The 24324-nt window shown below is 39.1% G+C and overlaps 1 protein-coding gene across 1 annotated transcript in view; it reads right to left on the reverse strand.

Annotated features, from left to right (window-relative positions):
- Positions 1 to 24324, reverse strand: part of LOC126252654 (zinc finger protein jing) — a 206845-nt gene that overhangs the window by 6965 nt on the left and 175556 nt on the right. The window contains exons 6-7 of the mRNA XM_049953556.1: positions 20397 to 20547; positions 7628 to 7758 (exon numbers count right to left, since the gene is read on the reverse strand). Of these exons, the coding sequence (XP_049809513.1) occupies positions 7628 to 7758; positions 20397 to 20547 (282 nt within the window). The remainder of the gene's footprint in view (positions 1 to 7627; positions 7759 to 20396; positions 20548 to 24324) is intronic.

Here is a 24324-nt window from a genome sequence, read left to right on the forward strand (position 1 = left end):
AGTGGAGTGGTGCCGAGTCATTCCGCGCCTATGCTTATCAATGCACTGGCATTGCAGTGGGGCACGCAGTAGGCCAGCGTGCGAGATTTCACTCGGTATGTGTGTATCTGTGGCATTTTCTATATAACGATTGTAGATTGTATTGCACTGGCAGCTGCTAGCAACTAGAGGAAGAGGCACAGTATTTGGATAGAAGAATGTTACCAAATCAAGTCACTTTAAAAGCAAGACATTGTTTTGACAATGAAAGCAAACTGTCATGTTCTCCGAGCCACAGCACGGGGAAGAAAGCTGCTCGGAAGAAATATGCTGCCATGAAGGGGTTCGGTCATGCTCTACTCTCTGCAGCCGTGATGGCTAAAAGACACACTGCCACTTCCTCTAGGACAGCACAAAGATTGTCGCCTCTTCTTGGGGCTTGGCGCTGAATCCTGACCGCCTGCCTTTGGGCAATCATCCCCACTGCTGGCGGGAGGAGCTGCCTTTATGCTGTCCCTCTGCTGCCTTGGGCTGGTCTTAGCCCATCATCGTCTTCTCCTCCAATGTTCCGGTGGAACCGCGGCCACCGTGCCACCTTCAGGCTGGCTTCAGCTTGAAAAAGCCGGGCAGCCACGCCAGCTGTTGACCAGGCCAAGAAGAATCAGAAGAGGAGTTGCAGCCTGTTCCCCTTTGTACGTAAAGTGCAGAGGTGCAGGGACAGCACTGTTTTGACTTTATGATGAGCTGCAGAAAGTACAAGGTGGTCTACAAGTCTGTGAATTCAGACACTACGATCTGCGTGCAGGCAGTGAACGTGGCTGACCACACGATGATCACGATCACTGTGACTGCCCACATTGCTGACGCGCAACCGGCACGAGAAAAGATAACTGTTGCATCAAGTGTGAAGAAGAAGGCACTCCTGAGGGGGGTGCCTTAGTGTTGTAATGAGACAAAAGACTGAGAAGGGCTGTTGCTCACAGGTTTCAGGAATGTGGCTGTACAGCTGCATAACTGAACCAACAACTAAAGACTGTCACTGTTTGGCATCACAGTGATAAATGACCTACAGCACTAGAGATGACTTCTCACCGTGGAAATTGCTGGGCAGACCTGTGATAGAAGCAGCTCTCCTGTCCGGCACAGACCCTCAGCCCCAGTGCTTCAAGTGCCAGGGTGAAAGCCATGTAGTGAAGTACTGCCACAATGCAGAACAGTGTGTTAAATGCTCAAGTGAGTACGGCAGCCGCAGTCGTGACTGCGGCAGAGAAGTTCTGCCAATCTGTGCTCCGTGTGGTGGGCCACACTTCACCAGCTGGCATGGCTGCCAGACTTTTTCAAGCTGAAGTCTGCTCTAAGGTGGCACGGTGGCCGCGGTTGCACCAGCACAGTGGAGGAGAAGACGACGATTGGCTTAGACCAGCCTGAGACAGCAGAAGGACCGCACAGAGGCATCTCCTTCTGCCAACAGTTGGGACGATTGCCCACAGGCAGGTGGTCAGGACGCAGCTTCAAGCCCCAAGAAGAGGCGGCAACCTTTGTGCTGCAGTGGCTCTTTTAGCCATCATGGCAGCAGAGAGCAGCTACCCTGGCTGTGGAGAAGGAGTCAGCTTTGAGGCAACTGCAAGCAGTCTTCGCTCAAGCGCAACGATCAGCAGCACGGGTACAAACCTCAACGGACACTCCTGCACCCACGTAGAAGTGTGTTGCCAATACCCAGAAAACTGTTAGGATGCCCGCCCCAGCTGCACTGCAGGAGAGGGGCACCACAAAGACATTCATCGCCCCAATGGCAACAGCGGTAATGCCGAAAGCCGTGGGGGTGACCGACACCAAAGCGGAAGAAAATAAGGCAGCATTCACTGCCAAAGAGTGAGAGAACAGCCTGCAGCTCTCCAACAAATCAGTGGTGCAGTTCGTCAAGCAGGCAGCCCCCCCTCGAGGAACATCTTCAGCAGAACTGTGCCTTGCAGTAAATGGGAAGTGCCACACAACAGCGAGCTGCCGACGTTCGACCTCAGCCTGACGCCGCATAAGGTCACCACTGACATGGTGCAGCAGAAGGCTCACACTGAATTGCTCTCACTCTAATGAACTTTGGCTCTGATGTGGATGTGCGATACCCACTACTAACATAACCTACCCTTGCAAGATCTGTTGCAGGCAGCAACCTGTCCCGACTGTCACAGATGTTTTTTAGTGGGTAATTTCCAGATGTATCAATAACATCACAGCTCCCCAGCCTGTGAAGTCCTCGATTAGTAACTAACAAACATGGAAGTCACAGTAGAACTCTCGAGATGGTCACCACATTGATTTGGATGTGGAAAAGCTCCACCCTAAAAAGGTTTAAATGTCTAACCATAAAAGTTTTACTGTACAATCAGAGTTGCAAAACTAAATAAACTTTTTTTAAAAAAAACTGTTTAGAAGAGAAATGTTTTCATTTATATCACAAATGTAATGTACAGTCAAATCCGTCGGTTTTTAATGGCAAAAACTGGAAAAATTTCATTTTGTCGATTACAGTGCCATCTACCACAAAAGGGGGGGGGGGGGGGCGCAAGTTTTGGCATAAAAGCAGAATCTGCAATAAAAATATGAGGTTCCCATATGAAAATAAAAAAAGTTGACCCCCCTATGGTAGAGGGGTTGGGGGTTGGCCAGTTTTTGCACAGAAATGACACCTTTGCAAATAACTTTTCATCAGATGCATTTTTTTTCATACAATGTGTATTTTTGATGCTGTTTGGTTGCTGCAAGGTTAAAAAAAAACATCCTGTATATGTAAGTGTAAGGATATATATCTAAAAACAAAGATGATGTGACTTACCAAACGAAAGCGCTGGCAGGTCGATACACACACAAACATACACACAAAATTCAAGCTTTCGCAACAAACTGTTGCCTCATCAGAAAGAGGGAAGGAGAGGGAAAGGCGAAAGGATGTGGGTTTTAAGGGCGAGGGTAAGGAGTCATTCCAATCCCGGGAGCGGAAAGACTTACCTTGGGGGAAAAAAGGACGGGTACACACACACACACACACACACACACACACACACACACACACACACACACACACACACACACACACACACATATGTGTGTGTGTGTGTGTGTGTGTGTGTGTGTGTGTGTGTGTGTGTGTGCGCGCGTGTGTGTGCGCGCGTGTATACCCGTCCTTTTTTCCCCCAAGGTAAGTCTTTCCGCTCCTGGGATTGGAATGACTCCTTACCCTCGCCCTTAAAACCCACATCCTTTCGTCTTTCCCTCTCCTTCCTTCTTTCCTGACGAAGCAGCCGTTGGTTGCGAAAGCTTGAATTTTGTGTGTATGTTTGTGTTTGTTTGTGTGTGTATCGACCTGCCAGCGCTTTCGTTTGGTAAGTCACATCATCTTTGTTTTTAGATATATTTTTCCCACGTGGAATGTTTCCCTCTATTATATTAAGTGTAAGGATACTTATATCAAAATTCACAAGTTTTCTAGGGCTTGACATGGTGAAGAATGTGGAAAAGTGATCTTAATTTTTAATATAAACTTTGTCTAGACTGCAAGGATATAAAATGATATGACATGATTGGATTCGATTCTGCTAGCATTGATCTTCAGATATAAAATAATTGAAAAAAATTGTTCACTGAAAGTTTTCTGTTTACAGTATAAAAATAAAAGAAAGTGAGATAGCTCGTATTATAAAATATCATCAAAGAGTGGAACACATCGTATGTTGTACTACCAGTACTCTGTCACTTAAACTACTGTGGGTTTCATGATGCCACTAAGGAGAACGAATGTGCCTCTGCTAGAGGGCATCACTGTAGGCACAATTACATAATATAATTCATAGTAATTAAGTCATATGCACTGGAAAAAGAATGTTGGCTGGTTGACTGATGGTAGTAAAAGGGTTCAACAACTGAAAATAATAAAATATGGGGGAGAGTATATGAGAAGATAAACCATCATTCTAATGAAGTTTCCTAACTGATAACAGAAGGTGCTCCATGAAGTAATTTTAAAAATAAAATACATCAGAAAGCTCATTGCACATCAGTAAACTATGAAATAATTTAACAAATAAATTGCAGAATATGGAAAGGCAGAGAGGGAATGTCACACCAGCAATGCGTTCACTGCAGCCACTAGAAGTTGCTTCCTTTCAGCATGTTGTTGCTCCCAAAAACATTTTTGCTGAGCAATCTGATACTTTGATGTGTGTTAAACTGTGATCTAATGATATGCAGAAACAAGAGTAATTCTGATGCTTACTACCTTTTTGGGAAGACAATGAGACTGCTCCAACACTACCTCTTCCGCACTCGTCCCCAGTACATTGGTGACTGGGATCAAAAACATGCTGGAAAGAAGAGAGTTCTTTTGGCTGCAACGAACTCAGTAGTAGCCTAACATTTCCTCTCTGTCCTTCCGTATTCTGCATTTTATTCTTAAATTATTTTGTAGTTCGCTGAAGTGGATTGAATCTTCTAGCAGTACAACATTCCTGTTTTGTACCTTTTATTCTATTTGTGAAATTACTACATAATTTACTAAGAAGCACCTTCCATTATCCATTTAGAGGCCTGCTTATTAAATTATTGTATTATCTTTGCATACACACTCAATACATTTTACTATTCTCAGTTGTAGAACTTGCCAACATTCTTTTTCTATATTTAACTTTATTTTAATATGATGGTTTTTACTGTGTAATAGCACATACAATGGTGCTCTCCAGCAGACACACATTTGTTTTTATCTTGAACAGTATCATAACAAAACACATGGTAGTTTTAATAACACAGTACTAGACTGTACTGTAGTGATACATCCCACTCTTTGAATAAGAATATCATGTCCTTAGCATGTCAGAAAAGAGATTTTCACAACTGGGTAGTTGATACGTGGTGAGCAACACACTGTTGGGAGGTGATTTAAATTGCAGATGCAGACACCAGAGCTAACGATCCAGTAACTGCACGGAAGTCAGTAGCCGTCAGACAGCCCTACCTGCTTAGGTAGAGATAGCAGTTCCATGGAGCGGGTGGTGTGGAGAAGAGAGTTCCAAGAAGTCTATAAATGGAAAATGTTAAAGACAATGAATGTATTGCAACTGTTAATTATCAAATTGAATATAAGATCTGTTATGTACATAGTACAGAGCGGAAGTATATGAGTTGGTAACTGTCCTCATTTATCACGTATTGAGTTGTAATTTGAAGATAATATAATGAGGTGAATTGAATCTCACTTCTTAATTATGTGGTGGAGTGTATGAGAAGGAGAAGATAATTTTCAGCAGCTTTATCTCCTCTCTGTGAACATTAAACAAGAGCCAGCAATCTACTTTTGGTGCAGAACCTGTAACTGTGGAACCCCTTCCTCCACTAGCAGGCTGATGATCGTGGGGCTAGTCCAAAAGCTGCCAGTTGCTGAACATGCCTCACAATGGTGTATCGGGTCCAGCACCTTTAATGTCAAAAGTGATGCTGAGTCATATGCGAGACTCCCGTAATCTGGACACGGCTGGACCAATGCTTTGTAGAGCTGTAGCAGAGTAGAGCAGTCCATGCCACAGCTGGTGTTGCCAAGACATCAAAGAGCTTTGAACCACGACCAACATGTCTGCTTTAGCTGGCAAAGATGGGGAAGCCATGTCAACCAGGCAACGATGACTAGTCCCAAAAAACAATGAGTGTCGACCACTCAGACTGGCCATTACGGTACAGAGCCAGATGGGGATGGACCGTACGACACCAACAGTAATGCATAATATAGGTCTTGGCAGCCGAAAAATGGAAGCCACAAGTGAGAGCCCAAGATGGTGCTCAGCATATAGCTTGTTGCAGTCTGTGCCCAGCAATGCCCATCGCAGAAGAACAAAAAGTGCAAAAATCATCTGGCGTACTATAAAGGCAACAGCATAAGCCCCACAGCCACCACCAGACCATTGATAGCCACTAAAAAGAAAGAGACATTCAGAACAGAACCTTGTGAAACTCAATTCTCCTGCAGCTGCAGAAAGCTGTTCAGATAGCGGACTCCGGGTGGACAAAATTACCTCCAGTAGAGCAGTCTCAGCAAAAACCACCCCAGGTCGAAGCTGAAACATCCCAGGATTAAAGGATACTTTACAGTCTTCGACTCGCCATACATTCAAGTAATTTGCAAAGGACACTGGTTAAAGTGATCACATAATAGCTGCCCATCTTAACAGGTGGTTTATACATTTTCAAAATTGTGGTAACAATGTGTTCTTGGCACTGGGGTGGTTAAAAAGGGCAAGTAAATGAAGCTGGCTAGCCACAGAGTGTTGAAGCATTTGGGAGTGCACCCGGTCCGGTAGACGAGCCATGTCAGTGCGGAGACCAAGGATGCTGGCTAATTCCCTCTCACTAATGCAGGATTTTATAAGGCCCCAAGTGGTGAAGAATGAAAGATGAAGGGAGTAATTCCAGACAGTGTTTGAGAAGGCAGAATGCGAGCAGAGCAAAATGCTCAGTGACACAGTCTGGGCTGCTGAGGATAACACCATTCAAGGAGATTTCCAGGACACCTGTATGTGGACGGCAGCCAGAAATTCCTGATCTTTGCCAGTGCCTGCGAAGAGGGAGTAAGATAGAGGACTGATACACTGTACATTAGGATTTGTTTATTTTAATTAGGCTCAGATTTATTGGAAACTTTTAATTCCAAGACTAAGTATCAAGACTCTACAGTAGCTTAAAGCATAATGATACATCTGGGATTTTCCTGTTTTGTTTAAATGATGTATGTTATTTTCGTTTCAGATCAGTAAACAATCAATTTTGTAAATATACTACAGATATCTGTTAGTTTCAGAAGAAAGTTGTGGATTATTTTATACCTGCTTTGGTTTGCATAGAACTATGCAGAAAGAATTTATAGTCTCAAATTGAACATGTTCAAACAAGATTTTGAAAAGTTCTCAGTAGAATACGAATTATGGATGGAGTAAAGATAAAAGTGCCCTCTATAGTTGTGTTGAGCAGTCAACAGGCACATGAACACAGAAATACTTGCTAAGCTTTCTGGAAGTGCCCTTGTTCAAAAGCCTATCAATGATTTATGTTTTTATTGTTGTTGTTGTTGTTGTGGTCTTCAGTCCAGAGACTGGTTTGATGCAGCTCTCCATGCTATCCTGTGCAAGCTTCTTCATCTCCCAGTACTTACTGCAACCTACATTCTTCTGTATCTGTTTAGTTTATTCATCTCTCGGTCTCCCTCTACGATTTTTACCCTCCAAGCTGCCCTCCAATACTAAACTGGTGATCCCTTGATGCCTCAGAATATGTACTACCAATCAATCCCTTCTTCTAGTCAAGTTGTGCCACAAATTTCTCTTCTCCCCATTTCTATTCAGTAACTCCTCATTTTACTGATATGGAGCCAAGATAAAGCGTCATTGAAATAATAATTTTGAATGTTGTTCCATGTGTATCTATGATTTGTATGTGGTTTATATGTTGTTGACTGGTCAACACTTCACTTATGTAGTGAATTGTTACTGCAGATGGGACTTAAGGAAGGGCCCAAAAACATATACTGGTAAGACAGACATTTTATAAAAAGAGTGAAAAATTTCCATCAGAACATGGTAAAACAATGAATTCAAAGCAACACACAGACCTTGCTCTGAAGGAAAACAGCATTTGCTGGAGCCGTTTCAACATTTCCGTGAGTTATCTTCTCAGTTACGTTCAGAAGCCGATGCTGTAGACCCTCCATGATTCCAGAGTCAAAATAGTCAAACATGCGAGCTGAAACACAAAAAGGAAAGGCAATTAGTTTTGTCTTCAATGGTGGTATTGCCTAACAGGATTGCAGTTGAATTGAATAGACTTGAAAATTGTGTTCTGCAAGATATTTAAAATATAACTAGGAGGTTACAATATCTCAATATCAATTATCAAAACGTAATTAATTTTCATATTCACATCAATGTTACTGATATGGAGCCAAGATAAAGTGTCATTGAAATAATAATTTTGAATGTTGTTCCACGTGTATCTATGAACGAGAAATGAATATTTATGTAAATGCAATGTTCACAATTTTCTTGTCTGAAATGTCTGACAAAAAATTCGAGACTCCTGACTCATTGTTACTTTAAAAAATTTTCTGTAGGTCAATACATACGAGTGATGCACACGGATACGAAGAAGGGCAGTACAGTACTTAGAGGTCCCCATCCAGATGTCCCGAAAAGAACAGCACACGTGTCACCGACGGTTCACATTGTCCGGTAGAATATATATTTGTCTTTCCACTGGGAACGTTTGATTTGTCGAGAGTCACACGCAGTTATCAATCTTAGGACATGTTCTTAAATGAAAACAGCATCTGCATGTTTCATGTATATATTAACAGACATTGTGCAGTAGAGATTATTGAAATTTGGCTATGGTACCATTACAAAATTTTGCTTTTATCAAAATTTCTTTCTGCAGTGAAACTACCTATCCAGTTCCTACAAAGATGTAATGAGAGGTAATTACTTGCATTACTTTATGGAGAACAGACTCCAAATTTATCAGAAAATTATAGGATCATACCAAAACCCATGGCAATTAAAGGGTACACTACAGTTGTGGGTTTGATTATAAATGGGTGCCAAAACCCTTTGAAAATTTTATAGCACTGGCACCTTTTGAGTAGCTCCACTGCAGCAGTCTTACAAACTCTATAGCATTTTAAGCTCTCTCTTAATTCTGTTCAGCTTTTTGTTTCACAATATGAAATGTTTGTTACAATGACAAAATGCCCTCAGCTTACATAAGGAAAATGTATTACTGAATTCTGCTTCATTACAGGCTTTGTACAAAGCTGCCCAAAAGGCATATACTTGCCTGCTACACATTTTCAACCATAACATACCATACATTCCAAACCAGCCACCATAGACGTAAATCTCGAGACAACCGATATTTTAAAATAATAATAATAATAAAATCAGATCATTGGCTATGAGTGCACGTATATATCTTCATGATCCCTTATTAATACTGAAAGTCAGGCTTATATCCAGTCCAACTATGCCATTTTCAACAAGGTTGGTTCACTTAAGAAGGAAGCCTTATAAAGTTTCTTATTTGGTGCATTCAACACCATTCACTATGACAACTTACATTCCTGTAATTTTGCTACTAATTAAAGATACAGAGTAAAGCTGAAACACCAAATTAAGTCAGAAATAATGAACTATTCAAATTACAATTGCAATTATTTTGATCATGATGCATGTGCATGTGATACTGATGAAAACACATTTCTAAATTCATGATCCATGCTGGAAAAAAAGAAAAATAAAAGAAACCACTTACACAATATTAATCTGGTGCTGAAAATTCTCTCTCTCTCTCTCTCTCTCTCTCTCTCTCTCTCTCTCTCTCTCTCCCCCCCCCCCCCCCCTCACCCATCTTGCATTTCTCTCTGACTTTAAACAAGACATAACATGATCTTTTCTCTGCTCACTACTCTTGAACTTCCTCTTTCTTGTCCTTTCCAGATAAAGAGTTACTGCTGAAATTAATATTTTGTGTGTTAAGAGTCTTTCACAGCAACATGACTAAATAAAATCATCTCAGTTCTGAACGCACATTAACTGAATTAGAATCTACAGTTTCAACAGCTATCAGTGCTATCATCTCTTGAGGAGTTAAAACTGTTCACTACACCAGTTACATCGATAAATAATTTTCATTCCTGAAAATGATAGCAGTGACAGTTGTAAGTGTTTAGAAATGTCTGTTTATTCAAACAAATATTATGTTACCAGTAAAAGATCAATCAGCATAAATGAAAGAACTGCAGGGACACTTATGTTGCACACTGACTCCCAAGAGGCCACATCTCCAAGTGTTCAAATTGGCTTGCAATGGTGATGAATAGATAAATGACAATGATTTCATGTAACTGATGAATAGGAAAGAAGATAGATTAGTGTTTAACATTCCATCGACAATGGGATCATTACAGACAGTCTAATTGAAGAAGTAGCTCTTTTTTTTATTAGTAACTATCATGGATAATTTAATAGCTCACATTAAGACGTATATAAGCACAGATGGTTGGCTGGTTAGTTGGTTGGTTGCGTGTTCCATTGATCAATTGCATGGTACGGTAGCCGTTATGATGTGGAACGTGTCAAATGCACAAGAAATGCACACGTCTCTCTCTCACACACACACACACACACACACACACACACACACACATACACACATGTAAATTCAAAAAGGTTGGGCAGAGATGTCAGTCGAGGCAGAAGTACAGAGGCAAAGATGTTGATGAATGGCAGGTGAGGTACGAGGGGTGGCAACTTGAAATTATCCCATTACCCACCAGGCCTCAACCTCCACTGATTTTTTCCTATTTTTTTTTCTATTATTTACCCCGTTTTCTTAAATGGCACAAAATGCATATACTATATTTATAGATTTATTTGTTCCTATTCAAGAATTCATCTATGGCACAAAAGGAGTTGTCAAGGAGATATGACTTCAATTTATTTTTGAAGCTATTACTGCTGTCTGTCAGACACCTTATTTCATCTGGTAATTTGACAAAAATTTTTAATGCAGCATATTTTACCCCTTTATGTGCCAAAGATAGGTTGAGTAAAGGATAGTGTAAGCCTTTCTTTTTTCTGGTATTATAATCATGAATGTCACTGTGGTTTTTAAACTGGCCCATGTTGTTGAGAACAAATTTCATTAGCGAGTAGACGTATTGTGAGGCTGTTGTAAGAATTCCCAGTCTTTTAAAAAGATGCCTACAAGATGTGCGGCTATGAACCCCACACATTATTCTAACTACTTTCTTTTGAGCACTGAATACTTTTTGTCTAAATGTTGAGTTACCCCAAAATATTATTCTGTATGACATCAGAGAGTGAAAGTATGCAAAGTACATTAGCTTACTAATCTCTATATCATTAAAATTGGGAATTATTCTGATTGCAAAAGTTGCTGAACCTAGTCACTTTAGAAGATCCAAAATATGAATTTTCCAATTCGGATTCTCATCTATGTGTACACCCAAAAACTTAGTATGCTCTACCCTGTCTAATGACTTCTGATGATGTGTTTGTTATATTTATTGAAGGAACCGTCCTTTTTGCAGTAGAAAATTGTATGTACTGTGTTTTTTCAAAGTTTAGAGCAAGCCCATTTGCAGAAAACCAATTAATGACTTTTCCAAAGACCTTAATTGTATCATTTTCAATTTGACTTTCGTTTTTTGGATTAATAATGATGCTTGTATCATCAGCAAACAGTATCAGTTCAGCTTCCTGTTTCAGATAGGAAGGGAGGTCATTCACATATACGAAGAACAGAAGGGGACCCATGATTGAACCCTGTGGAACACCTAATAATTTCATCCCAGTTAGATGAAGTGGCAAACTTACAAGCCACAAGGAAACTTTTTGCTTCCTGTTCTGCAGATATGACTTAAACCATTCATATGCTATTCCACTTATACCATAGAATTGTAATTTCTTTAACATAATGTCGTGGTTCACACAATCAAATGCTTTGGACAAGTCACAGAAAATTCCTATTGGTGACATTTTACTATTTAAGGACACTCTTATGTGGACAGTGAAATTGTATATTGTGTCTCAGTGGAACAGCATTTTTGAAATTCGAACTGTGATTTACTAAGTACCCCATTACTGCTGAGATTGCTAACCAATCGAGTACATTACTTTCTCTAAGATTTTTGAGAATGCTGTAAGCAAGGATACTGTCCAATAATTATTGGTATCTGTGGTGTCACCCTTTTTATAGAGAGGCCTAACAATGGCATATTTCAACCCGTCTGGGAAAATACCTTGAGTCAGTGATGCATTACACATGTGTCTCAGAACATCAGCTGTAATTGCTCCACATTGTTTTAATATCTTATTAGAGATGTCATCTACTCCTACAGAACATTTATTTTTCAAATATTTAATAATTTTAATTATTTCACAAGAGGTTGTTAGGTGAAACTTAATCTAATTTTTTTTCAAAACAGACTCTTCCACGTGCTACCTAGCTTTTTCTTTTGAACTGTTCTCACCAATTTTTTCTCCTGGAAATGGTTGTTAAATACATTAGCTACTTGTGTACTGTTGGTTAGGATGGTCTCTTTCTCTGCAACAGTAATACAACCTACCCCAGTGGTAACTTTTCCTGTCTCCCTTCTAACAACATTCCATATTAATTTTATTTTATTGCCAGAGTTGTTAATTTCTTCTCTAACATACATATTTATTTCCTAACAACTTTTCTCAGTATGTTACAATAATTTTTATAGTGTAAAACTACTTATGGATGTTTACTAGTTCTTGCTGTCTCACACAGTTTTCTTTTTCTTTCTGAAGACACTTTAATACCTGTAGTAATCCAAGGTTTCTTTGAAAAGTGTATGGTGATACAGTTAGTAATTTTCTTTGGGAAACAATGTTCAAAGAGGGATATATCATTAGCATTTGGCTCATTATATACATCTTCGCAATTAACATATCTTAAGCTTTCTCTGAAGTGCTGTATAGATACCGGGTTGAGGAACCTCACAATTTTACATAATGGTTTCTGAACTGTACACCCTGTTAGGTTTTGTAAGTCCATCAGTTGTGCATCGTGGTCTACCAGTCCATTTACCACAGGGAAAGCACGTGTTTGTTTTACATCCTCTTTCTGTACAAACACGGTACCTATTAGCGTGCTACTGTCCTGAGCTATATGTGTACAGAAATTGATCACTGATTCTAAGTTATATGTTGTTAATAACACTTCTAGTTCACTTTTCCTCTTGGAATTACTTAGAAAGTTTACATTGAAATCACCACAGATTAATAACTTCTTCTTTTTGTCTGACCGACAGCATAATAATGAGTCAAATTTTTTTATGAACAGCTCCCAGTCTCCTAATGGGGACCCGTACACTGTTGCTAATATCAGTACTACATTATCTAGCTGCAGTTCACATGCACGAACCTCAAAGTGCTGATCAACACAAAATTTGCTTACTTCTGCAGTTTTGCATTTATACCCTTTATCCATCCTAGATCTAAAAGTGTAAGATGCTAAATTGTACCCACTTATACTGACACTATCCATGCCCACAGTTACATGGTGTTCAGACAGACTAAGTATATCAATCTCATTCTTATTTTTGACATCATCTAAACACACTAATAGCTCATCTACTTTATTTTTTATTCCCTGATATTTTGATTAAGTATGTTGCCACTGCCCTTAGCTTTACCCCTATCAACTATGTGAAGTTTCTTTTAATCTATTATCTTAATTGTCATCTGTCTGGACTTTTGCTTTAACCTAAAAAAACCTGTCTGCCTGGACCCATTAACCACAGTATTAAGCAGTAGAGCAATATTTTATTGTGTATGAACTGTACAAATTGAGTTTCTAATATTTGCTTCTCTTCTGCTATTTACCATTGCACTTTTCACATCTCTTAAAGTTCTGCTTCTCAACAGGATCTATGGAACGTGATTAATGGGAATTCAAATTCAGTTAACATGCTTTGAAAACAAACGTGATTTCATTCACTGTTGTTGTTGTAGTAGTAGTAGTAGTAGTAGTAGTAGTAGTAGTAGTAGTTGTTGTTGTTGTTGTTGTTGTTGTTGTTGTTGTTGTTGTCATCCACTGAACTTCCATTTTTTACCATAAGGGTAGTTTTTTTCAAAATTTAGGCTTAAAAATGTGTATTATATTTTCAATATAATTATAACCAGTACTATAACTGATGAGTAGTTATGTTATTGTGTTTATTAGTTAATGTGTTCAGAAATTTCTTTTGTTGGCTAAGCAAATTGCATCTTCCACCTAACAGCTTTATGTTGAACTCTACAAATTGTCACCAAAAGGCATTCAGTATGTACCTCAAAGATAAGAGAGAAAAATGCAAGGGACAGCCACAGCTTATTGTTACTTCTATTGAAATGCACTGCTCAATGCTGGCAAGCATCTGAAGACCGTTGATGCAGTCAATGGTAGAGAACACTGTCGGACATAAGCACATACACTGATGAATCTCAAGCACACTTGACAGTAACAATCAATAATTCATAACAAATTTAAGATCTCAGACATACTTGACAAAACACAAGTGGTTACACACATGAAGGAAACACACTGCTAGTCACCGTAAGGAGATTTTACAAAAATAAAACAAAAATCTGATAAATATTATGCTACACACTGTACTGATTGGTTTAGGTACACACATTAAACAGGAAATTGCCTCAACGCCCAGCACCTTCTTACCTTCCGTTACATAAACAGCAATTCAGAGGTGTAAAAATCAATTCTTTAAGAGAAGAATAATTATTTATTTCAATGTATGACTGGCACAACTGCCCACAATTCTGGAAGCATCAAAACTCTTGCTATGTTACGCAGTTTACCAAAACTCTCAGAAAATTTTTCACATGGCACTTAATGCTGTGCTTGAAATAGGGAATATTTCTGACACGTCAATTGTAAGAACAAAATCACTCTCAGAAATATCACACCTGATAAAATGAAATTAACAAAGACCACAGATTCCCTCCTACAGACTTGAGACAGTTAAGGATGACAATTCAAGAAATAGTAAGGTAAGACATGAACTACAAACTCTTGCACACACACAAGGGAAGTCCCTAGATGGATCGACTTTTGAAACCATCTGCACAGTGGTGAAGTATGGGGTCCCAGGTATTCCACCTTGGAGCTATCCACTCTAGTGGGCCGTCATTTGTGAGTTATCAATGAAAATTAATTCTGCGTGATGCACTAGAGCCTTAAAAATAACATTTGAGAGCAGCTGACGTGTTGAAGGTCATTGGTCTGTACTGCATCAAATGCTATTAAATTTTTATTTTTAAGTCTTTATTAAAATGACTGACCTTTATTTTTATGCAATACATTAGTTCAAATGTAATTTCTTTTTATTTATAACCTTATCATGGAGTAGTGAGAGCAGCAACACATTATATAACAAAGTATTTGTAAATAGGCTGGAAAAGCTATGAGCACTGTGAAAGTTATTCCACTAAAATGTACTCCTCCGTGTCAGCTATGTGAGGTTTATTTTAATTATCAGTTGAAAAATACAATTAAAAAAACTTTAAGAGTGCATCCAAATTACTTCAAGATAAAAGCAAAATTGCTAAAGATGAAGATCTACTGTGTGGACACTATATTGTGGCAGTTTTAGGTGGTGGGATATTTTGAACTGTGGTTAGGTGGTGGGGTATTTTGAACTGTGGGTGTATAAGATACCAGTAGATGTCAGGCCTGAACAACCACTGCCAAATGCAGCAAACAATTGTGTTGCAGCCACTTCAAACTGCTTTGTGTACTGTAGTTTGAGACTAACCCTGATGCATAAAGGGATTCGAATGAGACTCTTACGGCAACAAAAGAAATCAGCAATTCCTGTGACTTATGTCACTTGTTCTTTCGTGGAAGCACAGAACACAGAGGAAGGCACAGCTTACTCCACTACACCACTCCTCTGCCCTCTGCCAGTCTAACTTCTCGTTTGTTTACAGTCATGGCCGACTGCCACGATATACTGTCTGCATTGTCTGCATAATATCCAAAATCCATTCATTTGTTCACTGGATTCTGTGTATAAGAGCATTTAGTAATACGACACGGTATGCTCGATATGGATTAATTGTAAGACAGTATCTCTTAATGTTAATGAAGTGTACTTTCCTTTGAGCTTGTTGAAGAAAGAATGTGATTACAGGAGGGCAGCATTTGAATTTTGTCCATCGTGTGAAAATAATTTATATTTGACTGTTTGTTTAATCATTACCACCCAATAGAAGTGCATCTCATAATGCAAAAAATTTTGTGATCACTGCACAACAATTTAAATATTGGCATATTATTTAATTTTTTGTTTTTCAGTTGATGGATTGGTGTTTTAATAATTAAAGATTACAATATAGATAAATAAAAATAGTTAAAAAATCACACAAATAAAGATTCCAAATTTAAAAAAATACGAGGAAAAATGTGATTGAATTAAAAACTTAATACAATTAATAAAAAAAGTTAATACAATTATTAATATGACAAAGCAAACAATAGGAAATAAATATGCATTTGAACCAATTAATTGAACAAAAATAACAATAAAAGTAATTTCAATAAATATTTAAAAATAAAAATTTAAAAGCATCAAACGGGTATTGAACTTAACAATGTGAAACAACAATAAAAAAACACTTTGCCTCATACGGAATGTTGCCACTTTCAGCATGTCAACATTAAGTCTCAACCATTATGCCATAAAACCTCCCTCAAAAAGGCTATAGTGCATCACGTAAAATTCTTTTTGATGAATTACAAAGGCCCACTAGGGTGGGCTGCTGCAGGGTGTGATGCCTGGCACCCTAACCTACTCCATTGTGTAGGTAGTTTTAAAAGTTGACAACACACCTCGCGACCTCCCATTGTCAGATTCATACTTTTCACAACTGACAGGAAGCACATAGCAACAATGAATTTCATGTGAACTAGTGGTAAAAGTAAGTGCCTGGAAACCGAGAGGCTGCGTAATCTAATTTCGGTCGGACCACAGATTTTTCAGTCTTTATTTTAACCTAGCTTTCGCCTCTCAATGATGTGAGGAGTATCCAGAAAAAACACATGGTTCAGATCCTAAATTAAACTGTAGGTCCCCTTTCCCCGGTTGGGTAAGTGGGGTAGATCAGGGAAAGACAAGTAGACTAGGTGGCATCCGATATAAAGACTTGCACTAGGGCACTGATCCATATGAAAGAATAATAATAATAATAATAATAATAATAATAATAATAATAATAATAATGTGAATCTTTCTGTTGCTGAATGTATGTGATGTATTCTATATTTGTGGCATTGTGATCGTGTAAGTGTATTGAGTGTATAGAGTGCTTCTACGTCTGGGTTACTCCATTTCAATACTCCAAATGAGTAGGTCAATATTGGTACAGCATAAGTATTTATAGCTTTTGTCTTGTTTCTTGCTGTCAATGTTGTTTTCAGTATTTTTGTAGTCTTTGTCTATATTTTTCTTTTAGTTCTTCTTTAATATTCGTATTATCTATTCCTATTTTTTGTCTGCATCCTAGATATTTGTAGGCATCTGTTTTTTCCATCACTTCTATGCAGTCGCTGTGGTTATCCAATATGTAATCTTCTTGTTTAGTGTGTTTTCCCTTGACTATGCTATTTTTCTTACATTTGTCTGTTCCAAAAGCCATATTTATATCATTGCTGATTACTTCCATTATCTTTAGTAATTGGTTGAGTTGTTGATTTGTTGCTACCAGTAGTTTTAGATCATCCATGTATAGCAAATGTGTGATTTTGTGTTGGTATGTTCCAGTAATATTATACCCATAATTTGTATTATTTAGCATGTTGGATAGTGGGTTCAGAGCAAGGCAGAACCAGAAAGGAGTTAATGAGTCTCCTTGGTATATTCCACGCTTAATCTTAATTGGCTGTGATGTGATATTATTTGAATTTGTTTGGATATTAAGTGTGGTTTTCCAATTTTTCATTACTATGTTTAGGAACTGTATCAATTTAGGACCTATTTTGTGTATTTCCAATATTTGTAGTAACCATGAGTGGGGTACACTATCAAAAGCTTTTTGGTAATCAATGTGTGCGTAGTGTAGCGACCTTTGTTTAGTTTTAGCTTGATATGTCACCTCTGCATCTATTATCAGTTGTTCTTTACATCCTCGTGCTCCTTTGCAGCAGTCTTTTTGTTCTTCATTTACAATTTTGTTCTGTGTTGTATGCGTCATTAATTTCTGTGTAATGACTGAAGTTAATATTTTGTATATTGAGAATGAGATTTTCACTCTGCAGCGGAGTGTGCGCTGATATGAAACTTCCTGGCAGATTAAAACTGTGTGCCCGACCGAGACTCGAACTCGGGACCTTTGCCTTTCGCGGGCAAGTGCTCTACCATCTGAGCTACCGAAGCACAACTCGCGCCCGGTACTCACAGCTTTACTTCTGCCAATATCTTGTCTCTTACCTTCCAAACTTTACAGAAGCTCTCCTGCGAACCTTGCAGAACTAGCACTCCTGAAAGAAAGGATATAGCGGAGACATGGCTTAGCCATAGCCTGGGGGATGTTTCCAGAATAAGATTTTCACTCTGCAGGAGAGCTTCTGTAAAGTTTGGAAGGTAAGAGACGAGATACTGGCAGAAGTAAAGCTGTGAGTACCGGGCGTGAGTCATGCTTCGGTAGCTCAGATGGTAGAGCACTTGCCCGCGAAAGGCAAAGGTCCCGAGTTCGAGTCTCGGTCGGGCACACAGTTTTAATCTGCCAGGAAGTTTCATTTTGTATATTGTTGGTAGGCATGTTATGGGGTGATCTTTTGCTGGGTTTGCTGTGTCTGCTTGATCTTTCGGTTTCAGATAAGTTATTCCATGTGGAAGTGTATCAGGGAATGTGTATGGGTCTGCAATGTAACTTAAATAATTTAGTTAGATGTGAATGTGTTGAGGTGAACTTCTTTAGCCAGAAATTTGCTATTTTATCTTTTCCAGGGGCTTTCCAATTGTGCATAGAATTAATTGCTCGGGTGACTTCATGTTGCAAAATTATCACTTCAGGCATTTGTGGTATCATCTTGTATGTGTCTGTTTCCACTTGTATCCACCGTGCATGTCTGTTATGCTGTACTGGGTTTGACCATATGTTGCTCCAGAGGTGTTCCATGTCTGATATGTTTGGTGGATTGTCTATTTTAATGTGTGCGTTATCTATTGTCTGGTAAAATTTCTTTTGGTTTGTGTTGAATGTTTGGTTTTGTTTCCTTCTATTTTCACTTTTTGTGTATCTTCTAAGTCGTTTGGCCAATGCTTGTAATTTCTGCTTCTTTTCATCTAATTGCTCTATCGCTTCTTGTTGTGAGATTTTACCCAACGTTTTTCGTTTTTTGTCTGATATTTCATTTCTTATAAATTGTGTTAGCTGTCCAATGTCTTTTCTCAGTTTTTTTATTCTGATCTGTAGCCTGTGTTGCCATGCTGGTTTTGTGGCTTTCTTCTGTGTGTTGGTTGGTTCTGATCTCTGCCTAGTGTGTATATTTAGTGTATTATTATTATTTCATTTGGATCAGTGCCCTATCAACTACAGGAGTCATACCACACAATATCCACCAGTACATCAACGCAATACAGCTACATCCAAACGTATATATACAACTACAGAAATCTGTAATTATTGATACATGTTCAATTACCCTGAAGTCCCTAAATGCAATGTAACATACCGTACAGTTAAAAGGAAGTCACGCTTTATCAAGGTCTGCGTCACTTTCCATTTTTAACCAGACATAACGTCTGAGACAAGGAAGAAATAATAATAATAATATTTAGTGATATTCATTAGAGAGGGTTTTTTTTTTTTTTTTTTTTTTTTTTTTTTTTTTTTTTTTTTTTTTTTTTAAAGGATGTAAGATCATAAGATCTGTATGACGAACTATGCAAATTAAATGAAAATGGCCAAACTCTCAGCTCTGTATAACTTCACAGTTGCTTACAATGAACTTGTAATGCTGTAACTATAGAGCCTTCCTCGCAGTACAGATGGGCTCCTCATTTGAAACTGAATCATGCATATAAATAACTTTTTCTGAGAATTTTGAAAACTGAATGCCAGAGAAACCGTAACTATTACCCCAAATTCAGACCCAACAGAACGCTGTTTCAAAGGAAAAAAAGAAAAAAACTGATTTTCTAGCAGATGGAAGAAAGAAACCGTAACAGAAAATTACATTGTGTGACAATTTTTTTACAGACCACTATGCTGGCTGATAGATATTAACTTCTCTAGATAATGAGTATGTTATCTTCACAGTACCTAACCACATCCCTCCATATTCTATTATTGTTGGCACCTGATTCTGCAGACCAGGTTGTCCTACATTACTAACAGTTACATCCGATTGTGTCGGCTATTTGAGGTTGTACGCTGTTGCCTTCCTCCGACCTATGAACTGACTTACCCAGCCAGCTATAAGGGGATCTACAGATTAACGTGGATTCCGACCACAGCACAACTCCGACTCAAACTTTGCCAGAAGTGAAAGAAGTGATGAATAACAGATAACAATTTTAGGACTGACTAGGGATTGAGCCCGAGACCTCAGGATCTGTAATCCGGGAATGTATTACTGTGCCATCAATCCACACTTATCTAATATATGATCAATATAATATTTTTGATACTTTTATTACTAACAATGTGATACATTAACAATAAAATGCTTTAGCTTAGTACTCTCACAAGTGCAGGTTGCAGCAGCTGACAACCACATCACGCAATTGCCTTCCTGAAAAATGCATCACACCATGGAAGGATCAGAGGCCTTACCTGACCAAGGTTGTCGTCGATAGCGTAACTTCTTCCCATTGCGCCGAAAGAGTTTATTGCTCACATTTTCCGGAGTACGTCGCGCACTACCGCCACTGCCACTCGATTCCGTCTGGTTGAAGTGGCTATTGACGTGCCGCTCTAGTGTCGTCTGCAATGCATCACATTTTTAAATTACTGTCACGTGTTGTTTTACTCCATTTTGATGAAGTTCAAGTGCAATGAATTCGCCCATCTCCTCCCCCTTCCATCTTCCCACCCTCTCACCTTTCACACACCCAGTCCATCAATGCTGAAAAACTTGATTGATGTGGAATGAGTATGGTATACATTAGTAAAAGGTTATTTAATTGTGTAATTTAAAAAGAAAGCTGCTGCTCTGGAAAAAGCTGTCACTTCAGCAGTAATAGAATTTTAATGCCCTGATGAATTTTGTAATTACGTAAGTCATTATACAGGATGTCAAACTCAAACCTTCCCGATTTCAAGGACCCAGGAGACAAAACCACAGTAGATACGACAATGAAAAATGCACCACATTGTAGAGCACCTCAAAGAATTTATATTCCCACGTCAGAAGTGCCAAGTATCGTCGCAAGAGAGCAGCATGCTCGCATGAAGTGAAAATGACGACTACACAGCAGCACGCACAAGCAGTAGTGCGGTTTGCAGAGACAAAATCGCCGATTACTGTGCAAAGAAATTATCGTCATGTGTATGAATGTGATACACCTGACGTGAAAACAATTAAGGAATGGTATAGGAAGTTTCTGGCAACAGGAAGTGTTCTGAAACATTTTGGCGGTGCACGTTACCGAGTTTCAGAAGAGACAGTGGAGGACATCAGAGAAACGTTCCTCAAAAGCCCACGTAAGTCAATTCATCAAGCATCTAGGCAACCTGATGTACCTCAAACAAAATTGCATTGTGTAGTTCACCAGAGTCTTTGTATGTGTGCTTACGAAGTGCATATTCTGCAACATCTGATGTTGAACGACAAACCATGCCAACAACGATTTGCTGCAGATATGCTGCAGTGTATTGATATGGATGCCAGCTTCTTAGGAAGATGTTTGTTATCAGAGGAGGCAACCTTGCATCTACCAGGAAGGGTTAATAGGCATTATATTTGAATTTGGGGTTCGCAAAATCCGCACGTTGTCATTGAACATGTTCATGATAGCCCTAAACAGTCTGGTGCGGGCTAATGCATGACCGTTGTTCTTTGCGGAACAGACAGTGAATGGGTCAGTGTATCTGGACATGTTGGAGCAGTTTGTGTACCCTCAGATACAAGACTTGCAACCCAACAACATTTTTCAACAAGATGGAGCTCCGCAACATTGGTCAACGACTGTTCGCAAGTTCCTCGATAGGAAATTCCCCAATCGTTGGATCGGACCCATTGTCTGGCCACCACGTTCACCTGACATTAAGCCACTTGATTTCTTCATGTGGGGATTCATGAAGGACCGCGTGTAGGCGACCAAAGTGGACGATATTCCTCCAATGCAACATCGTATTACTAATGCGACTGCAACAATAACAGAGGAAATGTTACGAAGAACTTGGGAAGGAATTGTACATACACTCAATATTCTTCGTGCTGGAAATGGTTCTCATGTAGAGGTGTATTGAAGACTAATTAATTCTTTGAGATGCTCTACAATGTGGTGCAATTTTCATTGTTGTAACTACTGTGGATTTTTTTTTCCTGGGTCTTTGAAATCCAGGTGGTTTGAGTGGGACACCCTGTATTTTCAAAACTTAAGTCTATTGGTAGTTCCTACTGTGTCGGCACAAATAAAATTAATGCAACTGTATTTCATGGTCATTAGTGAGTGCAACATTTCCTCCAACTGTGAGAAACTAATAATTTAATTTGGTGAGCAATGAATTGAAAAAGTCACCATTTACGCCAGAGCTATTTTTGTTACTTTCTTAAATAATAGTAATAATAATAATAATAATAATGTTTTTGATAATATTCCGATTTTTTTAATTTTTTGCCTCACTCCGAGTATTCATTTTGTGCACGAGATTCACTTTGGAATAACAGACTGGAGAATTTAATGGTACTGGTGGCAGTTGAGTGTTAAGTATTGACTACAGCATGGTCTCTGGGATTAAAGCACCTTTCACTAGAATTGCTCTACCTAATCCAAAGTTATCTGTCTTATTAATTTCTCTCAATTTTTCCTGTAATTTCTTTCTAAAATCCGTGATTGGGTCATTTTTAATCATTCTGTGACACTAAAGAGTAAAATGACTAGCACCTGAGGCAGCTCCTACTTCCTTCCAACAGACTTTTGCTTTTATATTTATTTTATTTTACCTGTAGAATGCTGTCTTCAATTAATGATAACAATATTTTAGTGAATGTATTTCAACCGACAGTTAGTGACATGGACAGATGCACAAAAGAAAAACACTATATTCAACCCACTATGTGAGAAGGCGAGGAGGAGAAGATATTTCATAATACTTGCAAAGTAAAAGAACAAAATCTGAAATTTAATACAGTATTTAGAATATTGCACATAAAGGAATAAACTGAATGTAATTTGTACTGCACTAATTTCAATTTTTACAACTACCACTGTACTTATTTACACTATTTTTAACATATTTATGAGATTTATAATCTGCTACATTTCCTCAAAAAAGGTTTTGCTGCTTTACTTCTTTTCTGATAGCACTTGTGCTCTACCACCGGTCCAATATTCACTCATGTCTCAAACTACACTCATGCTCAAATTAAGGATAACACTGATACATGGTGAAACAACGCTCCGGTGGGTGGTTTGTGGGTTTAAATCACCTCGGGGTATGGCCATACCGTGCATTTGACCTGTGGTCATCGCACGGTGGTGCTGGCAGCAATCCACATATGCAGAGGCGTTTTGGTGCATGTCAAGAGTATGTTGCAGCAAGTAAGTGTGCAGACGTTTTCAGACGTGCTAATGGTGACTGTGTGTTGAAAATGGCTCAAAGAACACATATTGATGACGTTATGAGGGGTAGAATACTAGGGCAACTGGAGGCTGGTCAAACACTGCATGTCATAGCACAGGCCCTCCGTGTGTCACGAAGTGTGATCTCAAGCTTATGACAATGATTCCAGCAGACATAAAACATGTCCAGGCATTACAGTACGGTATATCCACAGTGTACAACACCACAAGAAGACCAGCATCTCATCATCAGTGCCCACAGATGGCCACGGAGTACAGCAGGTAGCCTTGCTCGGCACCTTACTGCAGCCACTGGAACAGTTATCTTCAGACACACAGTCTACAAACGACTGAACAGACATGGTTTATTCGCCCGGAGACCAGCAAGGTGCATTCCACTGACACCATAAATCCATGTGTCAAGAACACAGTACACGGTCATTGGAACAGTGGTCCCAGGTTATATTCACGGACGAGTCCAGGTATACTCTGAACAGTGATTCTTGTCAGGTTTTCATCTGGCGTGAACCAGGAACCAGACACCATTGAGCACATCTGGGATGCTCTTGGTCGACGTATCACTGCACGTCTTCAAACCCCTACAACACTTCAGGAGCTCTGACAGGCACTGGTGCAAGAATGGGAGGCTATATCCCAGCAGCTGCTAGACCACCTCATCCAGAATATGCCAACCCATTGTGCGGCCTGTGTACGTGTGCATGGTGATCATATCCTATATTGATGTCAGAGTACATGCGTAGGAAACAATGGCGTTTTGTAGTACATGTGTTTCAGGGCAGTTTTCTCAACTTATCACCAATACCGTGGACTTACAGATCTGTGTCATATGTGTTCCCTATGTGCCTGTGCTATTAGAACCAGTTTTGTGTAGTGCCACATTGTGCAGCACCACTTTCTGCAATTATCCTTTATTTATGAGCATGAGTGTATATGGCAGTATGCAGCTTAGTAGC

Source organism: Schistocerca nitens, chromosome 4 (genome assembly GCF_023898315.1).
Source record: "Schistocerca nitens isolate TAMUIC-IGC-003100 chromosome 4, iqSchNite1.1, whole genome shotgun sequence".
NCBI classification, from domain to species: Eukaryota; Metazoa; Arthropoda; class Insecta; order Orthoptera; family Acrididae; genus Schistocerca; species Schistocerca nitens.